Raw genomic sequence first — 25,955 nt, forward strand, 5'->3', positions numbered from 1 at the left:
GGACTTTTGTTAACAACAGATAACAGAAGAGTTTTGTTGCCCCTTAGCAGGAAGTTTCCTTGATTGCCACCCTGTTAAGTTTGAAACCCTATATTGTACAAATGTTTCACGTCAGTCAGTGCCCATTTTTGCAGGGGGCTCCAGTGCAGAGTCCATGAAGAACATGCAGTTTACAAACTGTTCATCTGACATATATGGGTCAAACCATTTCACAGGCTGTCTTTTGCTATGGCTGATTTCCATGGTAAAGCATTGCATATCTTAATAACTCTTTGTGTAAAAACTTCCTTGTAACCTGCCTTTCATCTATGCCACCTTGTTACTAATCCATTAGCCGTCTCAAATTCTTTCACTTCTTTTATTCCCCTTTAACCATCTTTCTTTAGTGAATACAGCTCGATTCTCAAGTTTTTCATCATAAGTATATCCTCTCATCCCTGGAATCATTTTAGTAAATCTACGTTGCATCTTTTCCTCCTTGTTTTGTGTAACTAGGTGCTAACATTTATGAGCAGTTCTCCAACTACTGCCAAACTTGCATTTCATACTGATTCATCAGCACCTATTTTAGTTGCTCAGTCCACTGATAATTCAAAGTCATTTTTAGTGCTAATTCCATTAATTCGAATTGTGATTTTAAATTATCCAGAGTAGACTGTATTGTTTGGGGAAATGGACACATTCAGAGGCCTGGAGTTCACTTATTAAAATCTATTTGTGAATTTTGATTCATTTTCAAAATATAGTGAGTTATTATCAGTCAAAGTTTAATTTTCCTTAAGGAGCTTTGCTTTTAAAATGTAATAAGTACAGCTTGTGCCATATACTACTTGCAAGGAGTTGTTATTACTTTGCCTGAAAATGCTGTTCATAATGTTTCTGATGTTGCACCCCCTGTAGTATGTCACAATACTTTTCTTCCTTTCACTTCCTCTCTGCTGAAAGACTGTAATGGATTCCATTGCTCAATGAGCATCAGCTCCCAAAGTCTGCAGAGAAAGTTGCTTTTTACATAGTGGTGGTTTAAAATTATCTCTTGACTACATTCTGTGACAACCTATAACAACTTGCTTACTGTCTGTTGGGCGTGACAAATGTTAAAATTGCAGTGAGGCGCCCCATGGCACAATTGGAAAATGTGCTACATATTTTGGTACTGAGTCACACAGAAAACAAGATCCCAAGTCTGTTCCCAGTCTGCTGAGATGGATGTTCTCAGATGAAGACAGCACTTGGTACTTCAGTTAAACTCATTTCCCTTGGACTAAGGGCATATTAGCCACTAGTCCTGCTCCTGAGTGCTACCCAGTGTGACCCCTTCTGGAAAGTGAATGTATGTGGATGTTAATCATTGATGGGATTGGGTTGAGCTGTGATGACTTCCATGGTAAAATAGCCTGTCAGCATTCACTGTGTGGGCTCATACATGAAGAGTGCTCACTTGGGTGAGGTAGCAGATGGTAACCCTACCTGTTAAGTGCAGGGAGTCACTGCTGTCAGGAGAAAATTGGAAAAACTTGCAATTAGTGCAGCTACCAAGAATTTAGCTTTCAGCTGCTCTTAATATTTTCTTTCAGACTTGGGTCCCACCTGGACTGTTCCCCATGGAAACAGTACTTTGTGATGTTATCGCAGTGGCATCAGTGTGGACACTCCCAGGGCCATGCATAAGAGTGATGCTATCTACATTACCCAGGCTGCAGGCAGCTTTGAATTCAGCATAGGAACAAGTATTTGTACAGCAGTTTTAAAAAAATAAACATAATCTGTTTCAATGTCCGACCTTCTCATCAAAGCCATTATAACGATGAAATAAAGATCAAAGTTAGTACTATGAAAAGATTTTCTTGATTGGTGCAATAAGCATAAGCAGCTATGCCTTTTGCATTTCAGTCGGAGGCTTTAAGGAAATTGGCCTCTCTTGTTCAGTTCACCAACATCTCGTTATTACTGTGACGACGCCCATCGTTTGGAATGTGTCATCCAATTCCAAATTATGCTGACCTGGTTATTTTTAGCTCTAGTTTCTAGCTCCAGTATTGACTAAACTGTGGGGAGGTTTTTCGGATTCTCAGATGAGGTACTACGTAGAATAAAGAAATACAGATTGTCAAAAGAACAGTCGGCCAGTCTCAGAGTTTAGAAAATACTATATACAACTGTTATCTTATACTCCTCATGCACCTCTTTCACCAAAGCCTATCCAGCTCCATCTTGAGTTTGCTGACAACTTTATCCACTTGCACCACTGCTCTGGGAATCTGTTCCCACCATTCACCATTCTCTGAGTAATGCGGTTAAATTTATACCGTCTGTTCACCACCTCTCTCGTGAGCTCAAATCTGTCCCTCTTGGTTACAGAGTTTGTGATTATGCCACTACCTTGTAGTACAGCACCTCAGTGATGTAGGATTGAGGTTGGTCCATCCTGGAAACCACTACTCTTGCTGAAAGGGGTGATACTGGTTAGAAACGTAGAAAACATGGAGCAGGAGTAGGTCATTCGGCCCATGGAGCCTGCTCCGCCATTCATTATGATCATGGCTGATCATCCAACTCAGCCTGTTCCTGCTTTTGCCCCATACCCTTTGATCCCTTTAGACCCAAGAGCTATATCTAACTCCTTCTTGAAAACATACAAAGTTTTTGCCTCAACTGCTTTCTGTGGTAGCGAATTCCACAGGCTCACCACTCTCTGGGTGAAGAAATTGCTCCTCAACTCAGTCCTGAAAGGTTTACCCCGTATCCTTAGACTATGACCCCTGGTTCTGGACTCCCCCACCATCGGGAACATCCTTCCTGCATCTACCCTGTCAGGTCCTGTTAGAATTTTATAGGTTTCTATGAGATCCCCCTCATTCTTCTGAACTCCAGCAAATATAATCCTAACCGACTCAATCTCTCCTCATACGTCAGTCCCACCATCCCAGGAATCAGTCTGGTAAACCTTCGCTGCACTCCCTCTATAGCAAGAACATCCTTCCTCAGATAAGGAGACCAAAACTGCTCACAATATTCCAGGTGTGGCCCCACCAAGGCCCTGTATAATTGCAACAAGACATCCCTGCTCCTGTACTCGAATCCTCTCTATGAAGGCCAACATACTATTTGCCTTTTTTACCACCTGTTGCACCTGCATGCTTACCTTCAGTGACTGGTGTACGAGAACACCCAGGTCTCGCTGCATATTCCCCTCTCTCAGTTTATAGCCGTTCAGATAATCTGCCTTCCTGTTTTTGCTACCAAAGTGGATAACCTCACACTTATCCACATTATACTGTATCTGCCATGCATTAGCCCACTCATTCAACTTGTTCAAATTACCCTGAAGCCTCTCTGCATCCTCCTCACAACTCACCCTGCCACCCAGTTTTGTGTCATCTGCAAATTTGGAAATATTACATTTAGTTCCCTCATCTAAATCATTAATGTATATTGTGACTAGCTGGGGTCCTAGCACCAATCCCTGCGGTAGCCCACTAGTCACTGCCTGCCATTCAGAAAAAGACCAATTTATCCCTACTCTTTGTTTCCTGTCCGCCAACCAATTTTCTATCCATCGCAATACACTACCCCCAATCCCATGCGATTTAATTTTACATGCCAATCTCTTATGTGGGACTTTGTTGAAAGCCTTCTGAAAGTCCAAATAAACCACATCCACTGGCTCCCCCTCATCAGCTCTACTAGTTACATCCTCAAAGAATTCTAGTAGATTTGTCAAGATGATTTCCCTTTCGTAAATCCGTGCTGACTCTGTCGGATTCTACCACTGTTCTCCAAGTGCTCTGCTATAAAATCTTTGATAATGGACTGTAGAATTTTGCCTGCTACCGATGTCAGGCTGACTGGTCTGTAATTCCCTGCTTTCTCTCTACCTCTCTTTTTAAATAGTGGGGTTACATTAGCTACCCTCCAATCTGTAGGAACTGTTCCAGAGTCTATAGAATCTTGGAAGATGACCATCCACTATTTCTAGGGCCACTTCCTTAAGTACTCTGGGATGCATACCATCAGGCCCTGGGGATTTATCAACTTTCAATCCCATCAATTTCCCCAACACTATTTCTCTACTTTCTTTCAGTTCCTCTCTCTCACTAAGCCCTATGTTTCCCAACATTTCTGGTATGATATTTGTGTCGTCCTTTGTGAAGACAGAACCAAAGTATGCATTTAGTTGGTCAGCTATTTCTTTATTCCCCATAATAAATTCCCCTGTTTCTGACTGTAAGGGAGCTACATTTGTCTTCACCAATCTTTTTCTCTTCACATACCTATAGAAACTTTTACAGTCAGTTTTTATGTTCCCCGCAAGCTTGCTCTCGTACTCTATTTTCCCCTTCTTAATCAATCCCTTGGTCCTCCTTTGCTGAATTCTAAACTGCTCCCAATTCTCAGGTCTGTTGTTTTTCCTGGCAAATTTATATTCCTCTTCCTTGAATCTAATGCTATCTCTAATTTCCCTTGTAAGCCATGGATTGGCTACCTTTCCCTTTTTACTTTTGTGCCAGACAGAAATAAACAATTGTTGCTGTTCATCCATGATGCACTCTTTAAATGTTTGCCATTGCCTATCCACCGTAGTCCCTTGAAGTAACATTTCCCAATCCGTCATGGCCGACTTGCGCCTCATACCTTCGTAGTTTCCTTTACTAAGATTCAGGACCCTTGTCTCAGAATCAACTACGTCACTCTCCATCTTGATGAAGAATTCCATCATATTATGGTCGCTCGTCCACAAGGGATCTCTCACCACTAGATTATCAATTATTCCTCTCTCATTACACGATACCGAGTCTAGGATGGCCTGTTCTCTAGTTGGTTCCTCAACGTATTGGTCCAGCAAACCATCCTGTATACACTCCAAGAATTCCTCCTCTACGGTATTGTGACTAATTTGATGTGCCCAATCTATATGCAGATGAAAGTCACCCATAATTAGAGATGTTCCTTTATCGCTTGCATCTCTAATTTCCTGTTTAATGCCATTCCCAACATCGCTACTACAGTTTGGGGGTCTATATACAACACCCACTAACGTTTTTTGCCCCTTCGTGTTTCTCAGCTCTACCCATACAGATTCCACATCGTCCGAGCTAATATCTTTCCTCATTATTGCGCTACTTTCCTCTAACCAGCAATGCAACTCCACCGCCTTTTGCTTTTTGTCTGTCCTTCCTAAATACTGAATATCCCTGGATGTTCATTTTCCATCTCTGGTGACCTTGCAGCCATGTCTCCGTAATCCCGACTATATCATACCCATTTACATCTATTTGCGCGATTAATTCATCCACTTTATTGCGAATGCTCTACGCGTTAAAGCACAAAGCCTTAAGGCTTGTCTTTTTAACATTACTTGTCCCCTTCCCCCTATTTTTCACTGTGGCCCTGTTTGATTCTGGCCCTTGATTTCTCTGCCTATTACTTTTCTTATTCCCCTTACTGTCTTTTGTTCTTATCTTTGATCCCCCCCCTCCTCTGACTCCTTGCAAAGGTTCCCATCCTCCTGTCATTTTAGTTTAAACCCTCCCAACCACTCTCGCAAATACACCTCCTAAGACATCAGTCCCAGTCCTGCCCAGGTGTAACCCATCCAGTTTGTACTGGTCTCACCTCCCCCAGAACCGATCCCAATGCCCCAGGAATCTAAAACCCTCCCCCTCACACCATCTCTTCAGCCACGTATTCATCCGATATATCCTGCTATTTCTACTCTGACTAGCACGTGGCACTGGTAGTAATCCTGAGATCACTACCTTTGAGATCCTACCTTTCAACTTACTTCCTAGCTCCCTATATTCTGCTTTTAGGACCTCATCCTTTTTTGTACCAATGTGTACCATGATCACTGGCTGTTCACCCTCCCCCTTCAGAATGTCCTGTAACTGCTCTGAGACATCCTTGACCCTAACACCAGGGAGGCAACATACCATCCTGGCCACAGAAACGCCTATCTATTCCCCTTACAATTGAATACCCTATAGCTATTGCATTCCCACAGTTTTTACTCCTCCCCTGTGCAGCAGAGCTAACCGTGGTGCAACAAATTGAGCTGTTGCTGCTTTCCCCTGAGAGGCCGTTCTCCCCACAACAGTATCCAAAGCAGTATACCTGTTTTGCAGGGGAATAGCTACAGGAGATTCCTGAACTGCCTGCCTAGTCCTCTTGCTCTGCCTGGTGACCACCCATTCCCCTCCTGCCTATGGGGTCTCAGCCTGCGGTGTGACCACCTCTCTACGTGCTAGCCACGATACTCTCCGCCTCGTGGATGCTCCACAGTGTCCCCAGCTGCTGCTCCAGCTCCAAAACCCGGGCTTCCAGGAGCTGCAGCTGGATACATTTCCTGCACACATGCTGGTCCCGGGCACTGGAAATGTTCCCGGCTTCCAACATGGAGCACGAGGAGCACACCACGGCTTTGAGCTGTCCTGCCATGACTTAACCCTTTAAATTAAATTAAACCTTCTGGAAGATCTTAATGCCCAATAATATCAGTTACTCTCGGGCCCTTCTTCCCTGGTCCTCGTTACTACAGAACTCCCTTTCAAAAAAAAAACACTACTTACTATATTTGAATTAAACTTTAAACTTTTAAACTTTTCTTACCTGAGATACTTACCCAGCTACTTAGAGCTATTCCCAACAGCAGTGACTCACCAACCAATCACCTTGCAGCTCTCCAGTGACATCACTGTTGGCAATTTTTTTCAAATCTCCGGCACACTGCCGGTCTCACTCAGTCTCGCTCCTTCCTGCTGCCACTGCGCTTTTAAACTCGTTTACTGTTTAGACGTTTGCTGTCCAGGCCATCTTGCTCTCCTGGAAACCAGCGGGCAGCATGGAGGAAAAATCAGGATAGTCACCTCTTTCCTTTCCTATGAGGTGTCAGCTGTGACTCAGTGGGTAACAGTTTCACTTCTGGGCCATTTCCACTCCAGAGACTTCACACAATGCAGGCTGACAGTCTTAAGTACAGTACTGAAGGAGTGTTCTGCTGTTGGAGGTGTTGCCTTTCGGATGAGGTCTTAAACCGAAGCCCCGTCTGTCCTCTCAGTTGGATGTAAAAGTTGAACAGGGGAGTTCTGCTAGTGTCCCGGCCAATGTTTATTGCTCAAACGGATTATCTGGTAGTGTAGCTCGTTGCTGCTTATGGGATTGCTGTTATTTCCCTACCTTATAACAGTAATTACCCTTCAAAAGTTGTGAATTGGTAAAAAAGTGTGTTCGGTTCTCTGAGGTTGTGAAAGACACTGTATAAATCCAAGTCTTTGCCTTACCTTTCTGATGGTATTGATGGTATCTGCATTGTGGCACTTTGGCAGTCAGAGCTGAAAGGTGGCTTGATGTGCAGTCTGTGGTGGGTTATTTAATCTATATTGAGACAGCATTTGAGATGATTCACCTGGCCTTTACACCAGTGGCAGAATGGAGACAATCAGCACTAGCCAGTGGTTCCTGTTGGAAAGTATTTTTGGATTTCAGTTGAAAATAGAATTGGGCTCAGCCATAATATACCCATCCTAGAGTTAAATAATCTGTGGACAATCTCTATATAGGCTCACATGTGAAGGGTGACCACTTGGGCCCAGTGCACCAGCAATGAAAGAACTTGCATTCATATAGCGCTTTTCACAACCTCAGGATGTCCCAAAGTGCTTTACAGCTAAGAAGGTACTTCTGAAAAACAGTCACTGTTGTAATGTAAGAAACCGATCGACTCTCTGAAGACATTGCTACCCCATTGATATTACAGCCATGACTTTGCCAGCAGCGTTCCAACATAAATGTCGGCGATATACTTGCCTCCATAGCCAAAGAACTCGACCTAATGAGGTGAGATTGTTTCCCAGTCTGCAGGAGCAAACCACAGTGAGAAGTGACTGCAAAGCTAAGTGTGTAGAATCCCAATGAATTCCCTTCCCATTCACTCTCAGTGGACCAAAACCTTTTCCATTCATTCCCATTGTGCAGAATTTCTATAGAGCAACAATCTTTACTCTAATTGTAAAGACCTGTGGTGCCAGCATAAAACGTTTCCCAATTATTCACTTAGTAATGTACGCCAAGGAAGTTATGATGAACCTTTGTAAAACACTGGTTTGACCTCAACTCGAGTATTGTGTCAAGTTCTGGGCACAGCATTTTAGGAAGGATGTGATTGCTTTAGAGAGCGTTAAAAAGATTTGTGAGAATGGGTCCAGGGTTGAGGGACTTCATTTACATGGATAGATTGGAGAAGTTGGGGTTGTTCTCATTAGAGAAGAGAAGGTTGAGAGGAAACTTGATAAAGGTGTTCAAAATCATGGGGAGGCCCAGAAAGAGTAGCTAAAGAGAAACTGTTCCCATTTGCAGAAGGGTAGAGGACCAGAGGACACTGATTGAAGGTGATTGGTAAATGAACCAACTGCGAACTGAGGAACATCATTTTTACAAGTGGTTAGTATCTGGAATGCACTGCCTGAGAGTGCAGTGGAGGCAGATTCAGTCATGGCTTTCAAAAGGGAATTGGATAAGCACCTGAAGAGGGAGAATTTTCAGGGCTACAGGGAAAGGACGGTGGAGTGGGACTAGCTGAGTTGTTCTTGCAGAAAGATAGTATGAGCACGACAGGCCAATGGCCTCCTTCTGTACTGTAACCATTCTATGATTAAAGGACAAAAGGCCCAGGGTTTTGGTTTGGGGCCTTTTGCAATTTAAAAAAATAAATCTTACTTCTGTTCTGGCACATTCTGGTCTCTGAAGTTTTGTCATGTGCAGAACCATTTTGCCTGCTTTTCTTCCATTCAATTTAATACTGAGAATAGAGGTGAGAGAGTACCAGAAATCGAGAATTAAAAATTGAAAATGCCAGCGATTGAAACCGAAAACGCGGCTTAATGTTTCAGATAAGAGCCTTGACCAGTCAAGTTCTGAGGGAGGGTCTGCACCCAACCCTGCATTTTCTCTTCCAAATGCTGATGGACCTGCTATGTATTTCCAACATTTACTGCTTAATTATGGTACTTCCTTCCATGGGATTTAATTTCCTTCCCTTTCTTGTCATTCATTGTTCCTTTTGTTTTAAGCCTTTGACAATGTGCGCCTGCTTTTTGTTTCAGATGAACGCGAAGCAGTGCAGAAGAAAACATTCACTAAATGGGTAAACTCGCACTTAGCAAGAGTGACCTGCCGGATCACAGACCTGTACACGGATCTGAGGGATGGACGAATGCTGATCCGGCTGCTAGAGGTGCTGTCGGGTGAACAGCTGGTCAGTATAAAACTCCTTTCCTCTTTGTGGCAGTCATTAGAACAATATAACGGGGTACCTTTAGGCCAGCGATACTCATCAACTTACTGTTAACACAGTCACGAGCCCAACCAGTGTCTTGTCTGAGGAACAGTCATGAATGCTACAATGTGGTGCAGCACAGTGAGATGAGATATGGGCCTATGCCTGTGATACTCCTCAGAGTGACTCACTAATTTTGAACATGTAAGGTAGTTGACTAGGCATTTTCCTACAGGAAGAGTAAAAAGTACAAGCTCAATAGATCTATTAAAAGTTTTCCTTTTGCTTGCTATATGGAAGCTGAGGTCTTTTAATGGAGGGAAAGAAACTTGCATTTATACATAACCTTACTGCATCCTCAGGATATCCCAATTCATGACCAATGGTCCCTCGAGGCTGGGGGGTAATGGGTACTGTGGACACAGCAAAAGATCAGTAGAGAGAAAATACCAAATCAGTTGGTAGCTATGTACTGAGTAGAAATCTCCAAGGTGGGTCCATTTCATCAATTCCACTTAGAAAGTTATTTTGTTCCTGATATTATCATTGCTTGTGGCTTGTTTATTCTAGAGGTCTGTTGAGAATATTAGCAGCAAACATGCTTTTTAGTGGAAATAGGTCCCAACCATCTAATCCCTAAATAAAGTCTTTTGAAGACTATCCCAAGTGATTCAGAACCTTCGCTCAATTAGGATGGATTACATTGTGATTTTCGCCCTGGTTTTTTTGGCAGCAATGTCACGCTGCAGGTCAGGGGATATAAGGTTCTAGAAATTAAATAGTAACTGTTTTTAATGTAAGCATACTCTTTTAACATCTATACCTTGTAATTAAACACAAATTTGTCACAAGCCCTGCCAGGAATGGTGAATATCATGCTGTTAGGGTGTAGCTCTCTGCAGAGACTGATGAACACAAAGGGTAAGTTCCATAGTCCAGGAAGGCTTCAGGTTTGATCCCTGATTTGTGTGAGTGTGTTGATCTCAGTTGGAATGGTACAGTTGTCTCCAGTTCCCTGGGCCAAGGAGGAGAAATTCCATCCAGGTATGTTACTTCTGATTGTTATCCAGTGACCCCTGTTAGAAAGTGCAGATATGTGAGTGTTCGATAATGCTTCCCCAAGGCCGAATACTGTGCTGACACATTCCAGGTTCACACATGAAGAATGGGCAAGGACCATAGAATTGTGCTGCAGTATGAATCAGCACCATCAGATTGGAGGAGAGAATATTACCAATGTTAGACCACAGTTGGGCTACTGTGCACAGTTGTGGCTTCTATCTTACAAAAAGGATACGGAGAAGTGGAAAAGGTGAAAAAAGATTTACAAATATGATACTAGAACTATTTGGATAAACTGAATAAGCTGGGGCTCTTTTCTCTAGAAAGCAGAGGCTGAGGGGTGACATGAAAGAGGTCTTTAAAATTATGAAGGGGTTTGATAGAGTAGGTGTAGAGAAGATGTTCCTCATGTGGGGGCGACCCGAACTAGGGGCCATTAATCATAGAATCATAGAAAGTTTATGGCACAGAAAGAGGCCACTTGGCCTGTTGTGTCTGTGCTGGCCGAAAAAGAGCCACCTAGCCTAATGCCACTTTACAGCATTTGGTTCGTAGCCCTGCAGCTCACTGCACTTGAGGTGCGTATCCAGACATCTTTTAAATGAATTGAGGGTTTCTGCCTCTACTACCCTTTCAGGCAATGAGTTCCAGACCCCAAACACCCTCTGGGTGAAAAAAATCTTTCATCATCTCCCCTCTAATCTTTCTACCAATCACTTTAAACCTAGTCATTGACCTCTTTGCTAAGGTAAATAGGCCTTCCACATCTATTCCATCCAGGCCCCTCACAATTTTGTGCATTTCAATCAAATCTTCCTTCAGCCTTCTCTGTTCCAAGGAGTACAACCCCAGCCTTCCAATCTTTCCTTATAGCTGCATTTTTCCAGTCCTGGCAACGTCCTCGTAAATCTCCTCTGTACCTCTCTAGTGCAACTACATAATTTCTGTAATGAGGTGACCAGAACTGCGCTCAGTACTCAAGTTGTAGCCTAACTAATGTTTGATATGGTTCCAGCGTAACCTCCTTGCTCTTATATTCTATACCTCGGTTAATAAAGGAAAGGATTCCATATGCCTTCTTAAGCTTATCAACCTGTCCTGCTACCTTCAGGAATCTGTGGCTATTGACTCCAAGGACCCTCATTTCCTCTACATTTCTCAGTATTCTCTCATTAATTATGTATTCCTTTGCCTTGTTTGACCTCCCCAAATGAATCACCTCATACTCCTCCGGGTTGAATTCCATTTGCCACTTTTCTGCCCACCTGACCAGTTTATTGATATCTTCCTGAATATAAGACCTTCACTAATAAATCCAATAGAGAATTCAGGAGAAACTTCTTTACCCAGATAGTGGGGAAAATGTGCAACTTGCTACAGGAAGTGATTGAGGCAAATAGCATAGATGCATTTAAGGGGAAGTTCACTGAACATATGACGGAGAAAGGAATAGAAGGGTATGCTGATAGGTTAGATGAAGAAGATTGGGAGGAGGCTTGTGAAGCATAAACACTGCATGGACCTGATGGCTGAATGGCCTGTTTCTGTGTTGTACATTTTATGTGGGGGGGGGGGGGGGGGAGGGAAAAGACATCAAACATTATCGACAGATGTTCTATGCTGCTTGCCTAGTTTCCAGCTAGTCTCCTCTAACAACAGTACCATAAAACCTTAATTTCCTGGTTACTCCGGCGGGAATCCTTTCTCCATCCCATCAACGCTGCCATCAATTTCTCCAGTTTAAATTAAGAGCCCATTGTGAGAGAAGTTCATGAACCAATATCCTCCCACGTTGCTGTTTAATGTATTAAACTTGCAGCTGCTGCCAAGTTGAATATCTCTTTTTGATCGGTTTGCCTAAACCAAGTAAAAATTTGACATAATCTGCTGGACAAATTGTACTTCCAGGATCTCTTGCCATGTAATACATTGACAGGGTGTCCAAGTTACCGTAGTTCTTATGAGTGTCCTTGCATGTCTGTTATTTTGATATATGAAATTTCCTTTCTCTGCTATTTTACCAGGACGTTACCTGTTAATTCAAATGGGTTAGCATCTAGTGCACGGGGTTTTAAAGAAATGCATCAAAAGTATTTATTACTGTCCCTGTTTTGTTTGTACACATCTTGTTCTGCATTTCTGGTGTTCTTGTTCTCTTTATTTTATGTCTAGCTATTTCCCTTATTTTATCTGTCTATTAATCTTCCTTTCACCGGATTTTATTTGATATAAGTGGTACAGGGAGAGCATTGCTCAGAGGTTGTAGGCTTCCACTTAATTAGCACGCTACAGGCTTTTCCTTACCTGTGTGATGCAACTGGAGGCCTATTAGAAGGCAGATGACATTTTGCTCTGCCTATGACGACCAGTTTTTTGAACTAAAGTTAAGTTTAGATCCCAGACGAAAGGAGTCAGGGGAAAAATCCCTGGGTCTGCAAGATCATTAGATTTCTTCTATCTAGAGTTGAGCAAGTTGGTTTTATATAAACTGCATTTGGAGAATTCTTTACTTGTGTTTGTTGACTGTCCTGGAACATTATTTCCATTATAGTACAGTAATAATAAGCAGTAATAGCGCTGTTTTCCTTTGAGCAGCTAATCCCATTTTTCATAAGTCATGTGTATTTGAAGAAGCATCTTAAGTGAGTCCCAAAGTACTTGTCATTATTTGCAAGACGTACTTTTATGAAAGTGCTTCCATTATTGTTAATATTTTTGGTTTTTGAGGACGTTTGTTAAAACTGAAAAGATTCCATGGATCTGTTTTTTTTTAACCAAGTTCACTGACAGGACAAGATGTTGTTTAAAAGCCACCAGTGCTGGAGGCCACATGTGATTTGGGCTGAGAAAACAGCAGAACCCTTGGGGACTTGGGGAAAAATGGTTACAGAGAAGCCACATGTCAAGGTTTATGGAGGTCAGGAGGTCGACTCTCTATTTGGGGTTTGGGCATTGTTTTCAGTTAGTTGTGGTGTGAACTGCTTGAAAACAGTTGGTGTTTTCCTGCCAAGGAAAAAGAAATCACCCAGCTTACCTCCTCTACCTTTTTGAAGAAATCCTGCCGAGATTCAGTGCGGAAGATCAAAAAAACCCTGGTGCCATATAGCTCCCGAGGAGTTAAAAAAAAAATCCTGCGATTCACGTGTGCGCTGGGGAAAAACCTTGATGCCACATCTCTCCTAGAAAGCCTACTCGAATAATTCTTGACATCTTCAGAATGGACTGCTTCTGAAACGATCCTAGTGACCCATCTCCATATACCCAGATGCCAGACCAAAAAAGGGACAACTGACTTCCTTCCATATCTTTTTTTTTGTCAAGAATTCTCTAGAGCAATTAGGGATGGGCAATAAATGCTGCCCTAGCCAGCGACGCCCACATCCCATGAACAGAAAAAAAATTAGCAAGTATTTGGCCAGAGTAGTTTTTTTTGTCTTTTATTTTGTAACAGACCACTGCAGAGTGAATTTCTGTATTTTTTTCCAGTGTGTGTATGTAATTGGGGAATTTTTAAAAAGGGAACTTTCAGATTTTAATCAATGTGTTAATCCTGTGCTTCATTACTGGTTAAGTCTTGTTTTATAATCTGATAATTTTGTTGTTTATTAAAGAAACCTGGTTGGTGAATTTTATTCTGGGATAAAACATAGAGTATATGATTGGCTGTATCGATAACCGGGCAAACATTTAAATATATGTTGTGACCTGCGGAGAAGTGGAATTAGAAAAGACAGTGCGCTCCTCCCGCCTCCGTCGTAACAGTACCCAACGCAGAAAGGTTTGAAGACAACTGCCAGATGGTGTTAAAGATGTAGAGTTCACCTCCCCCATATTCTGGTAGCAGTGCTATCAGTAAACTACCATTATAAAAATGTTATTGGCATGAAAGGGTTAATTCCATGTTCCCTGCAGGAAATCTGTGCTTGCTGCTTGAAGGATCCAAAATAGCTTTGCAGCACTGTAGCCTGAATCTTCAATCCATGCTCCTGACAAGTGCATACAACTCCCACTGGGAGCACAGTATAACAATGTGATGAACAATGTGATGATAAATGTGATGAGGTTTCTTGGAACCCCATGTAGAATAGATTTAATATGAGATCAGACTGGTTTGATGACTGCTGGAGTATGGAATGAGTCATTCATTAGGCACACAGATTTATGCTTCTTTAGAGGGGCTGTGTGGCTCAACTCGTACCTCATATTAATCACAGTTTATAGTTTGGACCAGTCATACCTATGCACTCTGTGCCTTCTCATGTTTAATTAACTTTCTACGTGCAAATAAAGATGACTGAGTGTGTTCTCGGCATGCTGACAAGTGTTTGCTAGGGTTAGGAGTGCTGTCGGTCATTTATTTAATGTCAGCGATGTTGGAGATTGCCTATATCAATTAGTCTTCCTGTTTAATCACTGGACATCTTAATCCCTAATGAAACATTTTAGCTTCCACAGACAGCATAGGAAGAATATTTTTAAGGATTTTTTTGAATGACGGATGAATCCAGGGTATAAAATCCAACTCTCATTTATTTTTCCGTGAAACTAGATGGGAATTAATACCAAATTGTTGAGTTAAAAAATCGTACTTTTTTTGTGTTCTTAATTATTAATGTTTTATTCAGCTTTCTCCTCCTTACCCATATACACCTGAAGGTGTTCATTACCTCTGACAGGAGCTGCAGAAGTCCTGAAGCCTGCAAAACTTTTGCAGGACTTTTCCTGGCAGTCCAAAATAGTATGCATTTGAATAGCAAATTAAATGTGACAAAATACCCAAAGGTGCAGTACAATTTGGAGTGGGGAAGAGCAAGAGAACAAACATTGAGCAGGAATTGAGGGAAGACAATAAATATGAAACAGATATTTAATGTTTGACAGTTATGAGGTTGTTTGACATCAACACAATGCTTGGTGCTTCACTCTCTGAATCATTTTTCATTGATTAGTGTATATTGATTGTATATCCTGCACGTAACTGGATTGTTACATCTGAGCGGTTAGACTCCAGTAATGACCTGATGTGATATTAAACCCAAGGTCTCTGTTTCTGTTTCCAGCCCAAACCCACCAAAGGACGAATGCGGATTCACTGTTTAGAGAATGTGGATAAGGCCCTGCAATTCTTGAAGGAGCAGAAAGTGCATCTGGAAAACATGGGTTCACATGACATTGTTGATGGGAACCATCGCCTCACTCTGGGCCTCATATGGACCATCATCCTTCGGTTTCAGGTACTTAGTGCATACATCATGAAGGGTCTTACAGATTAATCTATTATGAAAAGTGAATGAATGGCAAATCCTATTTAATCATCTATTAGTTAAGGTAATTAAAGACCAGGCTCATTCCTTCCTAGGATTTCAAAACCTCAGAACTCCTTACCTTCCTAAATCTTTCCTTACTCTGACAATGTAATGGCTTTTAAAACCCAAACTTGGTGTATCCTCCTCTCTACTTCCCAGTTAGCTTGTCGCTCGGGTTAAGTTGCAGAGGTGATCCGAGTGGCAAATGGCATTCAATGTTGCTAAAAAGCCAGATGATAGGACTATGGAAGGAAAATGAACATAAACTAAATAGCTATAGAATATAACACATGAAGAATTTAGGGGTGTTGGTGGATAATTCACTGAAACCAACGATGCAGCATCTAGCACTTTTAAGAAAAGCTGACTAGATGTTTTGGGATGCATAGCCAGAGGGATAAGGCACAGATCCAGGGAAATGATGATTCTGTACACGACATTGGTGTGGCCCCAGCTGGAATAGTGTGCATGATTTTCATTGCTGTACTGTGGCAAGGATATTTAGGCGCTGCAGACAGTCCAGAAAAGCACATTTATATTGATATCTAGCTTAAGGCACCTGAATGATGACCTGGTTCTGACAAAGGATCATCGACCCGAAATGTTAACTCTGTCTTCCTCTCTCCACATGTGCTGCCTCACCGGTTGAGCATTTCCGCTATTTTCTGTTTTAATTTGGGAAAGTAGGTAAGTAGAAAAGTAGAAACTCGATAAGCTCGTGTGTTTATCCAGGGAATGACTGTAACCAGATGGATCCCGAAGGTTCTACAGTTGGTTTCCTGTCTGCTCAGTTAGCTTACCTCCAAGATGCAAGAAGTGGAGTGCCACAGTTGGCAGCCTCAGCTCTAATTTAGGCAGGGGAAAATTGGCCACGTTCCACTTCTGATTATTATCCTATCCTGCTTGAAGTGGTTGTATTAGCAATTATGAAGTATTTACAGCATAGAAATAGGTCATTCGGCTCAACAGGTCTATGCCAGTGTTTACGCTCCACATGAGACTTCTCCCAGCTCTCTTATTAAACGCCATCAACATATCTTTCTGTTGTTTTCTCCTCATGCTATTCGCTGCAACTACTTCTTGTGGTAGCTGGTTCTGCTTTCTGGCTACTTTCTAGGTTTAAAAAAAGATTCTCTTCCTGAATTCCTTAATGAAATTCTGAGTGACTATCTTACGTGACCTCTAGTTCTGGCCTCTGTCCTTCTGTACGTCTACCCTATCAAACCCTTTCATAATTTTAAAGAATTCTGTCAGGTCACCCTCTCAGTCTTTGCTAGAGAAGAATGTTTGGTTAAAAACAGAATTAGGCTTCAATATGAACAGGAATAGGCTATTTAGCACCACAAGCCTGTTCCACCACTCAGTTAGATTGTGCCTAATGTTTATCTTAACCCATTTACCTGTGCTTGTTCTTTAATTCCCCCTAATAACTGTAAAACAGAGCAAGTTCTTCCAGCTTTGCATGCAGATCCCTTATTAGCCTACAATGGAATAGCATGCCGACTGTCACTGCCGAGGCTTATACATGAAAATGACCATTTGAGCGAGATATTGAAGGGCAACTAGTCTGTATGGGACCTGAAAAGGAGTCAGTATCTTCAGGAAAGTAGGGGGAAAATTGGGTTTTCAAAAAAGCTAAAGCAGATTATCTATTTGGATTGAAAACCAGTTTAGCAACAGTAAGCAGAAGTTAGGATGAATATAAAAAAAAAACCCTTGGCGTGGAGCTGGTGACTTAGCATAATGCTGCTGGGTTCTGAGGTGGGGTCTATCTGGAAATGCAGTCAATATAGAGGAGAGTACTTGGTGCTTATGGTGCTGTTTAACAATAGGGCAGTCGGTAGCATTGAAAGAAACGTGGACTGATCGTGAGAAATGGCAGCTACATTTTCATGTAAATAGCAGGAAATATGTATATAATGAAACAAGCGTGGCAAGAGAGACAGATTTGGGTGCAGTCATTGACCATTTTACTGGATGTACCTGAGACATGTGAATCTGATATCAACAAGGCTGATGCTGTGTCAAGCTGCACCTCAAGGGCGTTTAGCTGTAAAACAGGACAGGTTATTCCAGCCTTGTGTAGATCATCGGCAAGGCCACATTTGGAACATTGTGTGCAGTTTAGGGCAATACTGCCTGCAAAAGCCCATTGCTGTGTTGGAGAGGCTTTAGAGAAAAGTAGCAACAACAACTTGCATTTATACAACACCGTTAACATAATGAAACATGCCAAGGGGCTTCACAGGAGCATTGTGAAACAAAATTTGACAGAGCCACATAAGGAGATATTAGGACAGGTGACCAAAGACTTGGTCAAAGAGGTAGGTTTTAAGGTGCCTCTTAAAGGAGAGTGAAAGGTAGAGAGCTTTAGGGAGAGAATTCCAGAGCTTTGGGCCCAGGCAGCTGAAGGCACGAGCAAGCAAGGATTGGAGAAGAGCAGAAGTTGCGATATAAATGCAAGTTGTTCTAGATAACCATAAGTGTTGGAAATCAGAAATAAAACTGGAAACTGCTCAGAATAAACAGCTAGTCTTTCAGCATCTGAAAGGAGGAGACCTATTTGGTGATTGTGGTGCTGTATAACAATAGGGCAATTGGTAGCATTCAAAGGAGCCTGGTTAATGTTCTGATTAGAGACTCTTCAGAAGATTCTGATGAAGAGCCAGCACCTGCACCTTTAACTTGCCTTTTTACCTTTAGAAGCTGACTGACCTATATAGTTGGAACATTTCCTGTTAATCTAAATTTGGTAACATTGTTCGATCCCTAATGTCAAGCTATCTTATTGTTGAAGTGCAAAAGCAAAATACCGCGGATGCTGGAAATTTGATGCAAAAACAGAAAATGCTGGAAATACTCGGGTCAGGCAGCATCTGTGGAGAGAGAAACCGAATTAACATTTCAGGTTGTGACCTTTCATCAGAACTGGTGAAAGTTACAAATGTAATAAGTTTTAGGGAAGTGAAAGTGGGTAGGGAGCTAGGAAGATAGGGTAAAGGGCAGTAGAGATTAAATGACAAAAGGTTTCTGGTACAAAACCAAGTAAAGAAACAAAAGATGTGTCAGGATGAGATGTAAATGGCAGATTAGCAACCGCCTAAAAACAAAGTAGAGGGATTAAGAAAGAACTGGGGGTAAACGAACCTGCAAAATAAAAAATGAGAATAGGAAAAAATGGGGACAGAAGTTATAATCTTGAACTAAATGTTGAGTCCAGAAGGTTGTAAAACGTCCAGTTGAAAGATGAGGTTCTGTTCCTCGAGTTTGTGTTGAGCTTCATTGGAACACTTTAGCAGGTCCAGGACAGGGAATGAGGTGGATTCCCTTTCCGTCCTTGGCCTGCTAAAGTGTTCCAACAAAGCTCAACGCCTCACCCCCACCTCCGCCACTTGCTCCCCGCATTGCTCCGACACCTCTCGGCAACTTGTACCCCGCCGCTTCTCCGGCCTGGTGGGGAGAGATCGGCCAAGGGGGAGACGTGGCGAGGCCGGGAGCGAGTGGCTGGGGGGAAGGTGGTGCGAGGGGCTGAGGGGGGGACGCGATGAGGCCAGGAGCAGGCATGCACAAGTTCATACTGGCAAATGTTCCAATGCACTGATGACATCGATGGCATCCACTCCTCCATTACCCCCAACATCTCATCCCCTTCCCGTAGCACCTTCCCATGCAATCGCAGGAGGTGTAATACCTGCCCCTTTACCTCCTCTCTCCTCACTATCCAAGGCCCCAAACACTCCTTTCAGGTGAAACAGCGATTTACTTGTACTTCTTTCAATTTAGTATACTGTATTTGCTGCTCACAATGCAGTCTCCTCTACATTGGGGAGACCAAACGCAGATCGGGTGACCGCTTTGCGCAACACCTTCGCTCAGTCCAAAAATATGACCCTTGCCATTTCAACACACCCCCTTGCTCTCATGCCCACATCTCTATCCTGGGCTTGCTGCAGTGTTTCAGTGAACATCAACGCAAGCTTAAGGAACAGCATCTCATTTACCGATTAGGCACACTACAGCCTACTCGACTGAACATTGAATTCAGTAATTTCAGAGCATGACTGGCCCCTGTTTTTTTTATTTTTATTTTATTTTAGTTTGTTTCATCATTCATTTTTTTTACCATGTGCCTGTCTACTTTTTTTCATGTTTGTGCTTTTGGCCAGCGCTGTTCATGATTCCATCATTTAACACCCTCTCTGCACTAACGCTTTGTCTTTCGCCACACCATTAACACACCCTTTGCCTTTGCTCCATGACCTTCAGGTCAGTTATTCTCTGTGACCCTCTGTCCTATCAGCACCTTCCCCTGTGTTATCTTTTGTCCCACCCCTGCTTTGTTTGCTTAAAACCTATTACATTTCTAACCTTTGTCAGTTCTGATGAAAGGTCACTGACCTGAAATGTTAACTCTGCTGCTCTCTCCACAGCTGCTGCCAGACCTGCTGAGTATTTCCAGCATTTTTTGTTTTTAGTTGCTTTACCTCATCTGCCAACTTTCTGTTTGTCCAGAAACTGGACACAACTGCCTCTTGACTGAAAAAGCAGTTGCCTTATTTTCTCTCTTGCTTCCCCAGCCCCACTCCCCCAATCTCTTCCGAAGGCACTGACTCAGAAGGCACCAGCAGCCCTCTGGTATGTCACCATGGAGGGGTGAATGAGCTCTCCATAGTGAGTCAGTTTTTAAGGTTATCTGGAGGGCCTAATGATTTGCTTTTGTCTGCAATGAGTAACAGTCCTTGGTCTTGCTTATATGTACTTTACTTATCATGGCTTTTATTTCCAAAGATCCAGGATATCAGCGTTGAAACAGAGGATAACAAGGAGAAGAAATCTGCCAAGGACGCGCTGCTACTCTGGTGCCAGATGAAAACAGCAGGGTAAGCACAAGTGGAAAAATGCCAGAGGGGAATAAATGGCAAGTCCTTGCAATGTATATATCCATAAAGAACAGACAGTGTTGGAAATGCACAGCAGATTAATCAACATCTCACCAAGAAATTAATGTTTTGGGTATGTCCCTTCATTAGAACCTGTATTTGTAAAATATTTTCTTAGAATGCTCTTCTGAGGTTGAAGCTGAGGCAGTATGTTGGATTCTAGTCAGGCAGCTGCGTAAAGTGTTCTGGTTCTCTGTGTCAGTCAATACCTGACCTGTCCTCACCTCCACAGAAAGTACACGTGTTCTTTCACTCAAACACCTCCAGTCGGGTGGCAATGCTGAGGTTGCTATAAAGAAAAATACTGATCACTGAGGCCATTCAGTCTGTCTACTCATTACTGTACCCAGAGATCATTCCAGGCATTAATCACTCTTTCTGTGAAGTGGTGCTTCCTCAGTTTGTGAACTTCTCCACCTGTTCATCGGTCATGGTTTGACACTAATTTGAACTGTTCAACAGAGTGATTTGTTTTCTCTGTTTTGCAGGTACCCCAATGTTAATGTTCATAACTTCACCACAAGCTGGAGGGATGGACTGGCCTTCAATGCAATTGTCCACAAACACAGGTTTGTATAATTCCTTCAAACATTGGAGAGATTTTAACAGAACTGAGTCTTTCAATGTATCATTATCTGACTGTCCTTATAATATTCTAAATAATAAATATCTGTTTGTATAAAGGTGCAGTACACTTTCCACATGTTAGTCGTATTTTCTTAAGATAGATTATATAGTATCAGTAATTTTTGCCAAGCCTGTTTATGATTTTCAATGTTGTCTGCTTTTGGACAGATGTATGCACTATCTCATGAATAACTCATGTAGGTTAAACAGTGTAATCTTTCTTTGGCTTTTGCCTGAATTTCCCGCACAGAGCCCAGCTGGCTGCTTGCTCAGGTTGAGCTCATAAATGAGCAACCTCAGTGCGATGTTGGCACTGAGGTGATCTTCAAATCCCAAATCCTATCCATCACCAAGGCTGTGTATTTCCTCCTTTCCTTAATATTGCCCACCTCCATCATACCTCAGTCTCACTACTGTTGAAACTCTTATCCAAGCTCTTATACCCTCCAAGCTCAACATGCCAAAGGTCTCAGTCCTTGAAGTATAGCCCCAATGCAAATTCCAACTCCTCCAAATTTCTGCTGCCCTGTATCTTATCTCATTGTAATCTCTGCTGGTTTGTCGCTCTTGTCTTCACGACTTCTACTGGTCCCCCTATCATCAACATATTGATTTCTAAATCCTTGTCCTTGTTTAGAAATCCATCCATGACCTTGTACTACACTACCTTTGCAGGCTCCTCCAACCTTATAAATAGCTTCCAGCCTCCGTTCTTCAAATTCTGGCTTCCTGTGCCTTGTCCTTTTCCCCACCCGCCGGTCAAGCACCGTTCACCATAAGTGTCAGATCCTTCAGCTAATACCCTCTGGAGCTCTGCCATGCCACATTTCTCCTCAACTTCTAGAGCCCCCAAAACGTTGATCTCTTCCACCATTTCTTTGGCCACCTCCCTGAGCTTTTCTCATAACTTCGATCGCTGTTATTGCCCTGCACCTTCACTAGAATTCTGACTTGAACATCTTTCTTGTTTTGTGAAGCAGCTTGGCATGTCTCTGTGCACTAATGTGCTATATAAGTATAGGTTGTTGTAATATGCTAACTTCTGCTAATTTTATAACCTTCCAAAAAACAGCAGCAAGTTATAATTTAGCAGTGTGTATCATTTAATATGTTGCAGAATTATGGTTACAGATTTAGATTAGATTAGAGATACAGCACTGAAACAGGCCCTTCGGCCCACCGAGTCTGTGCCGAACATCAACCACCCATTTATACTAATCCTACACTAATCCCATATTCCTACCAAACATCCCCACCTGTCCCTATATTTCCCTACCACCTACCTACACTAGTGACAATTTATAATGGCCAATTTACCTATCAACCTGCAAGTCTTTTGGCTTGTGGGAGGAAACCGGAGCACCCGGAGAAAACCCACGCAGACACAGGGAGAACTTGCAAACTCCACACAGGCAGTACCCGGAATCGAACCCTGGTCCCTGGAGCTGTGAGGCTGCGGTGCTAACCACTGCGCCACTGTGCCGCCCATTGAATACCCATTGAATTAATGGTGTTCTAGTATCAATCCTGGATCATTAACTGTAGAGGGCCTCTCTACCAGCAGCACAGCTGGTTGGCAGTCAAAGTACATATCCAGAGGCTACTACAACCCTGATTTTCCCCAGTTTCTTCAAGGCTCTGGTACCTCATCCAAATGCCCATTCTTCAGTGTCAGCCTAGACAATGAATGCCGACGAAGTCAAGAACATCACAGCTGAGCCCACTTCTGTCCTCGGCCAATGTTTCCATGTTATACTTTCCAACTGGATTGTAGGAAATGTTAGCGCCTCCCCACAGAGATCAGCACAGACTGCGAATTGAATGTGGGACCTTCCTGGTCTGTGGAGCTGAGTTACACACTATATTTGCCAACTGAGTTAACTGGGGAACACAGTTCCTGATTCAAGGTTCTGACCCCAGTCCCAGTGGTTACACAATCAAAACGTGTACTGAATTCAGGTTGGATGAATAAATCAAGGGAATCCTGGGATAAGGGGTTAGGGCGGGAAAGTGGATTTGAGGTAGAAGACCAGCCATGATCTTAATGAATGGCAAAGCAGGCTCGTGGAGCTGTATGGCCTACTTCTACTCCTGCTTCTTATGTTCTTACTTTGGTATAGTCTCTCCCGACATAGAATCCAGTTTTGCCTTGTAACGTTTGCCTTGTTCTTCACTTCAGGCCCGACCTGATTGATTTTGACAAACTAAAAAAGTCGAATGCTCACTACAACTTACAGAATGCTTTCAATGTGGCAGAACAACAGCTGGGACTCACCAAGCTGCTGGATCCTGAAGGTACATTAGGGCACATGGACAGCCATAGACTCGATTCTGATGTTCGGTTTACTGTATTTAATCGGTATATAATAAAACTTCAGTAAACCTGATGGAGCAGTATGCTAGCCCCCCTCGGTGAGACAAGTTGTTTCAAATTCTGGCTTACTGTGCCTTGTCCTGTTCCCCACCCGCCAACCAAGCACAGTTCACCATAAGTGGCAGATCCTTCAGCTAATACCCTCTGGAACTCTGCAGTTACTTCCCTAAATCCCTCTGCTATGCCACATTTCTCCTCAACTTCTAGTTGACCATTGTTTCTCTTTGACCATTTGTTTCTGTGGCTCTCGACGTATTGGATACTTGATTTCAGCTGTGCCATTGAGATAAGAGAAACTCACATTCATATAGACCCTTTCATGACCTCGGGATTTTCCAAAGCGCTTTACAGATAATAAAATATTTATGAAGTTAATCACTGTTGTAATGTAAGAAATGTGGCAGCCAGTTTGCACAAAGTAAGCTCCCACAAACAGCAATGTGATAGTGACCAGATAATCTTTTTTTAGTGAGTTGATTGAGGGTAAACATTGGCCAGGACACCAGGTGGAACTCCCCTGCTCCTCTTCAAAATAGTGTCATGGGATGTTTCACATCTACCTGAGAGGGCATATGGAGCCTCGATTTAAAGACAGCACCTCCAACAGTGCAGCACTCCCTCAGTACTGCAGTGGAGTGTCCGCCTTAATTTTTGTGCTCAAGTCCTGGAGTGGGACTTGAACCTACAACCTTCTGACTCAGAGGTGGGATTGCTATCCACTGAGCCACAGCTGAGTGGAGAGGGGCATCAGGTGTGGGCCAAACAGTTCCTCATCGGTTGGCAGAGAATATCGGGACTGAGAAGAGACCTGGGGAGGAGTCAACTGCTTGTTGAGAAAAAAAAAACGGGGGGCGTTGGGGGGAGAATAATTGAAGGGTTTGTATCACTTGCAGTAGTGTCACCATCACCTTTATTGCAAGGGATTGGAGTACAAGAATAAGGAAGTCTTGCTACAATTTACAGGGCTCTGGTGACAACACACCTGGAGTACTGTGTGGAGCTTTGCTCTGCATATTTAAGGAAGGATATACTTGCATTGGAGGCGGTACAGCGAAGGTTCATGAGATTAGTTCCTTGGATGAGAGGGTTGTCCTATGATGAGAGGCTGAGTAAATTGGGTCTATACTTGCTGGAGTTTCGGAGAATGAGAGGTGATCTCATTGAAACATACAAGGTTCTGAAGGGCTTGATAAGGTAGACACAGAGAGGTTGTTTTCCCTGGCTGGGGCATCTAGAACACGGGGGCACAGTCTCAGGATACGGAGTTGATAATTTAGGACTGAGACGAGGAGAAATTTCTTCACTCAAAGCGTTGTGGATCTTTGGAATTCTCTACCGAAGAGGGTTTTGGATGCTCCATCATTGAATATATTTAAGGCTGGGATAGACAGATATTTGGTGTCTCAGGGAATCAGGAATATGGTTAGCGGGCGGGAAAGTGGAGTTGAGGGTGAGGATCAGCCATGATCGTATTGAATGTCAGAGCAGGCTCCAGGGCTCCTATTTCTTATGTCCTTGTGAGATACAAAGATTTTCCATTTCCCAAGGTATTTGTCAGCCTTTTTATTTACTTATGAGCCTTCCACTCTCATTATCTCATTTTGCTTAATCTGGCAATACCTTGACTTAAAAATTCTCATCCTTGTTTTCAAATCCCTTCATGGCCTCACCCCCAACCTGTCTCTGTAACCTCCATACAACCTGCTGAGACCTCTGGGCTCCTCCAGTTCTGACTTCTTGCACATCTCCGATTTTAATCACTCCAAAATTGGTGGATGTGCCTTCAGCTGCTTAGGCCCCAAGCTCTGGAATTCTCTCCCTAAACCTCTCTGCTTCTGTACCATGCTATCCTTTTTTTTTAAGGTGCTCCATAAAATTTACCTCTTCCAAATATCTCTATGTGGCTTGGTGTCAAATTTTGTTTGATTACGCTCCTGCGAAGTGCCTTAGGGTGATTTACTATGTTGTAGGGGCCGTGTAAATGCAAGTCGCTGTTGTTATGACTTGTCTTCCCTTCAACCCTGCCAAACTCTAACAGTACTTGGATCAAGTGAGACTCCCTCACTGGCTTCTAAATTCCAAGCATTTGTCATCTTAACACTGCTACTTCACATCTGTTCTCTTACTCATGTCAGCTTTAGTGGTATCTTTAACCTGAGTTTCTTGGTTTTAAAAAAGATAGGAGAGAGCAGTGTTTAGAAATTAACAGTTAAAGTCTCTATTAAAACAGCTGACAGCAGAATGTGCTGTGAGTATGTTGAGCATTTGTACACTGTCACAAACAGCAGACAAGTCATTTTGCTGTATTAAATTGAAGATTTGATGTCGAAGGGAGTATTTGCTGTCTTTGCATTTGGTGAGGTGTAGGAGCC

General features: G+C 42.7%; 1 protein-coding gene across 6 annotated transcripts in view; it reads left to right on the forward strand.

Annotated features, from left to right (window-relative positions):
* LOC137356073 (spectrin beta chain, non-erythrocytic 1-like) overlaps positions 1–25,955 on the forward strand; it is a 260,496-nt gene that overhangs the window by 163,953 nt on the left and 70,588 nt on the right. For all 6 annotated transcript variants that reach the window (XM_068021855.1, XM_068021850.1, XM_068021852.1 and 3 more), the window contains 5 exons: positions 9,102–9,253; positions 15,397–15,570; positions 20,431–20,522; positions 21,071–21,151; positions 23,389–23,504. In XM_068021855.1, coding sequence (XP_067877956.1) covers positions 9,102–9,253; positions 15,397–15,570; positions 20,431–20,522; positions 21,071–21,151; positions 23,389–23,504 — 615 coding nt within the window. The remainder of the gene's footprint in view (positions 1–9,101; positions 9,254–15,396; positions 15,571–20,430; positions 20,523–21,070; positions 21,152–23,388; positions 23,505–25,955) is intronic.

This window comes from Heterodontus francisci, chromosome 44, assembly GCF_036365525.1.
Source record: "Heterodontus francisci isolate sHetFra1 chromosome 44, sHetFra1.hap1, whole genome shotgun sequence".
NCBI lineage: Eukaryota > Metazoa > Chordata > Chondrichthyes > Heterodontiformes > Heterodontidae > Heterodontus > Heterodontus francisci.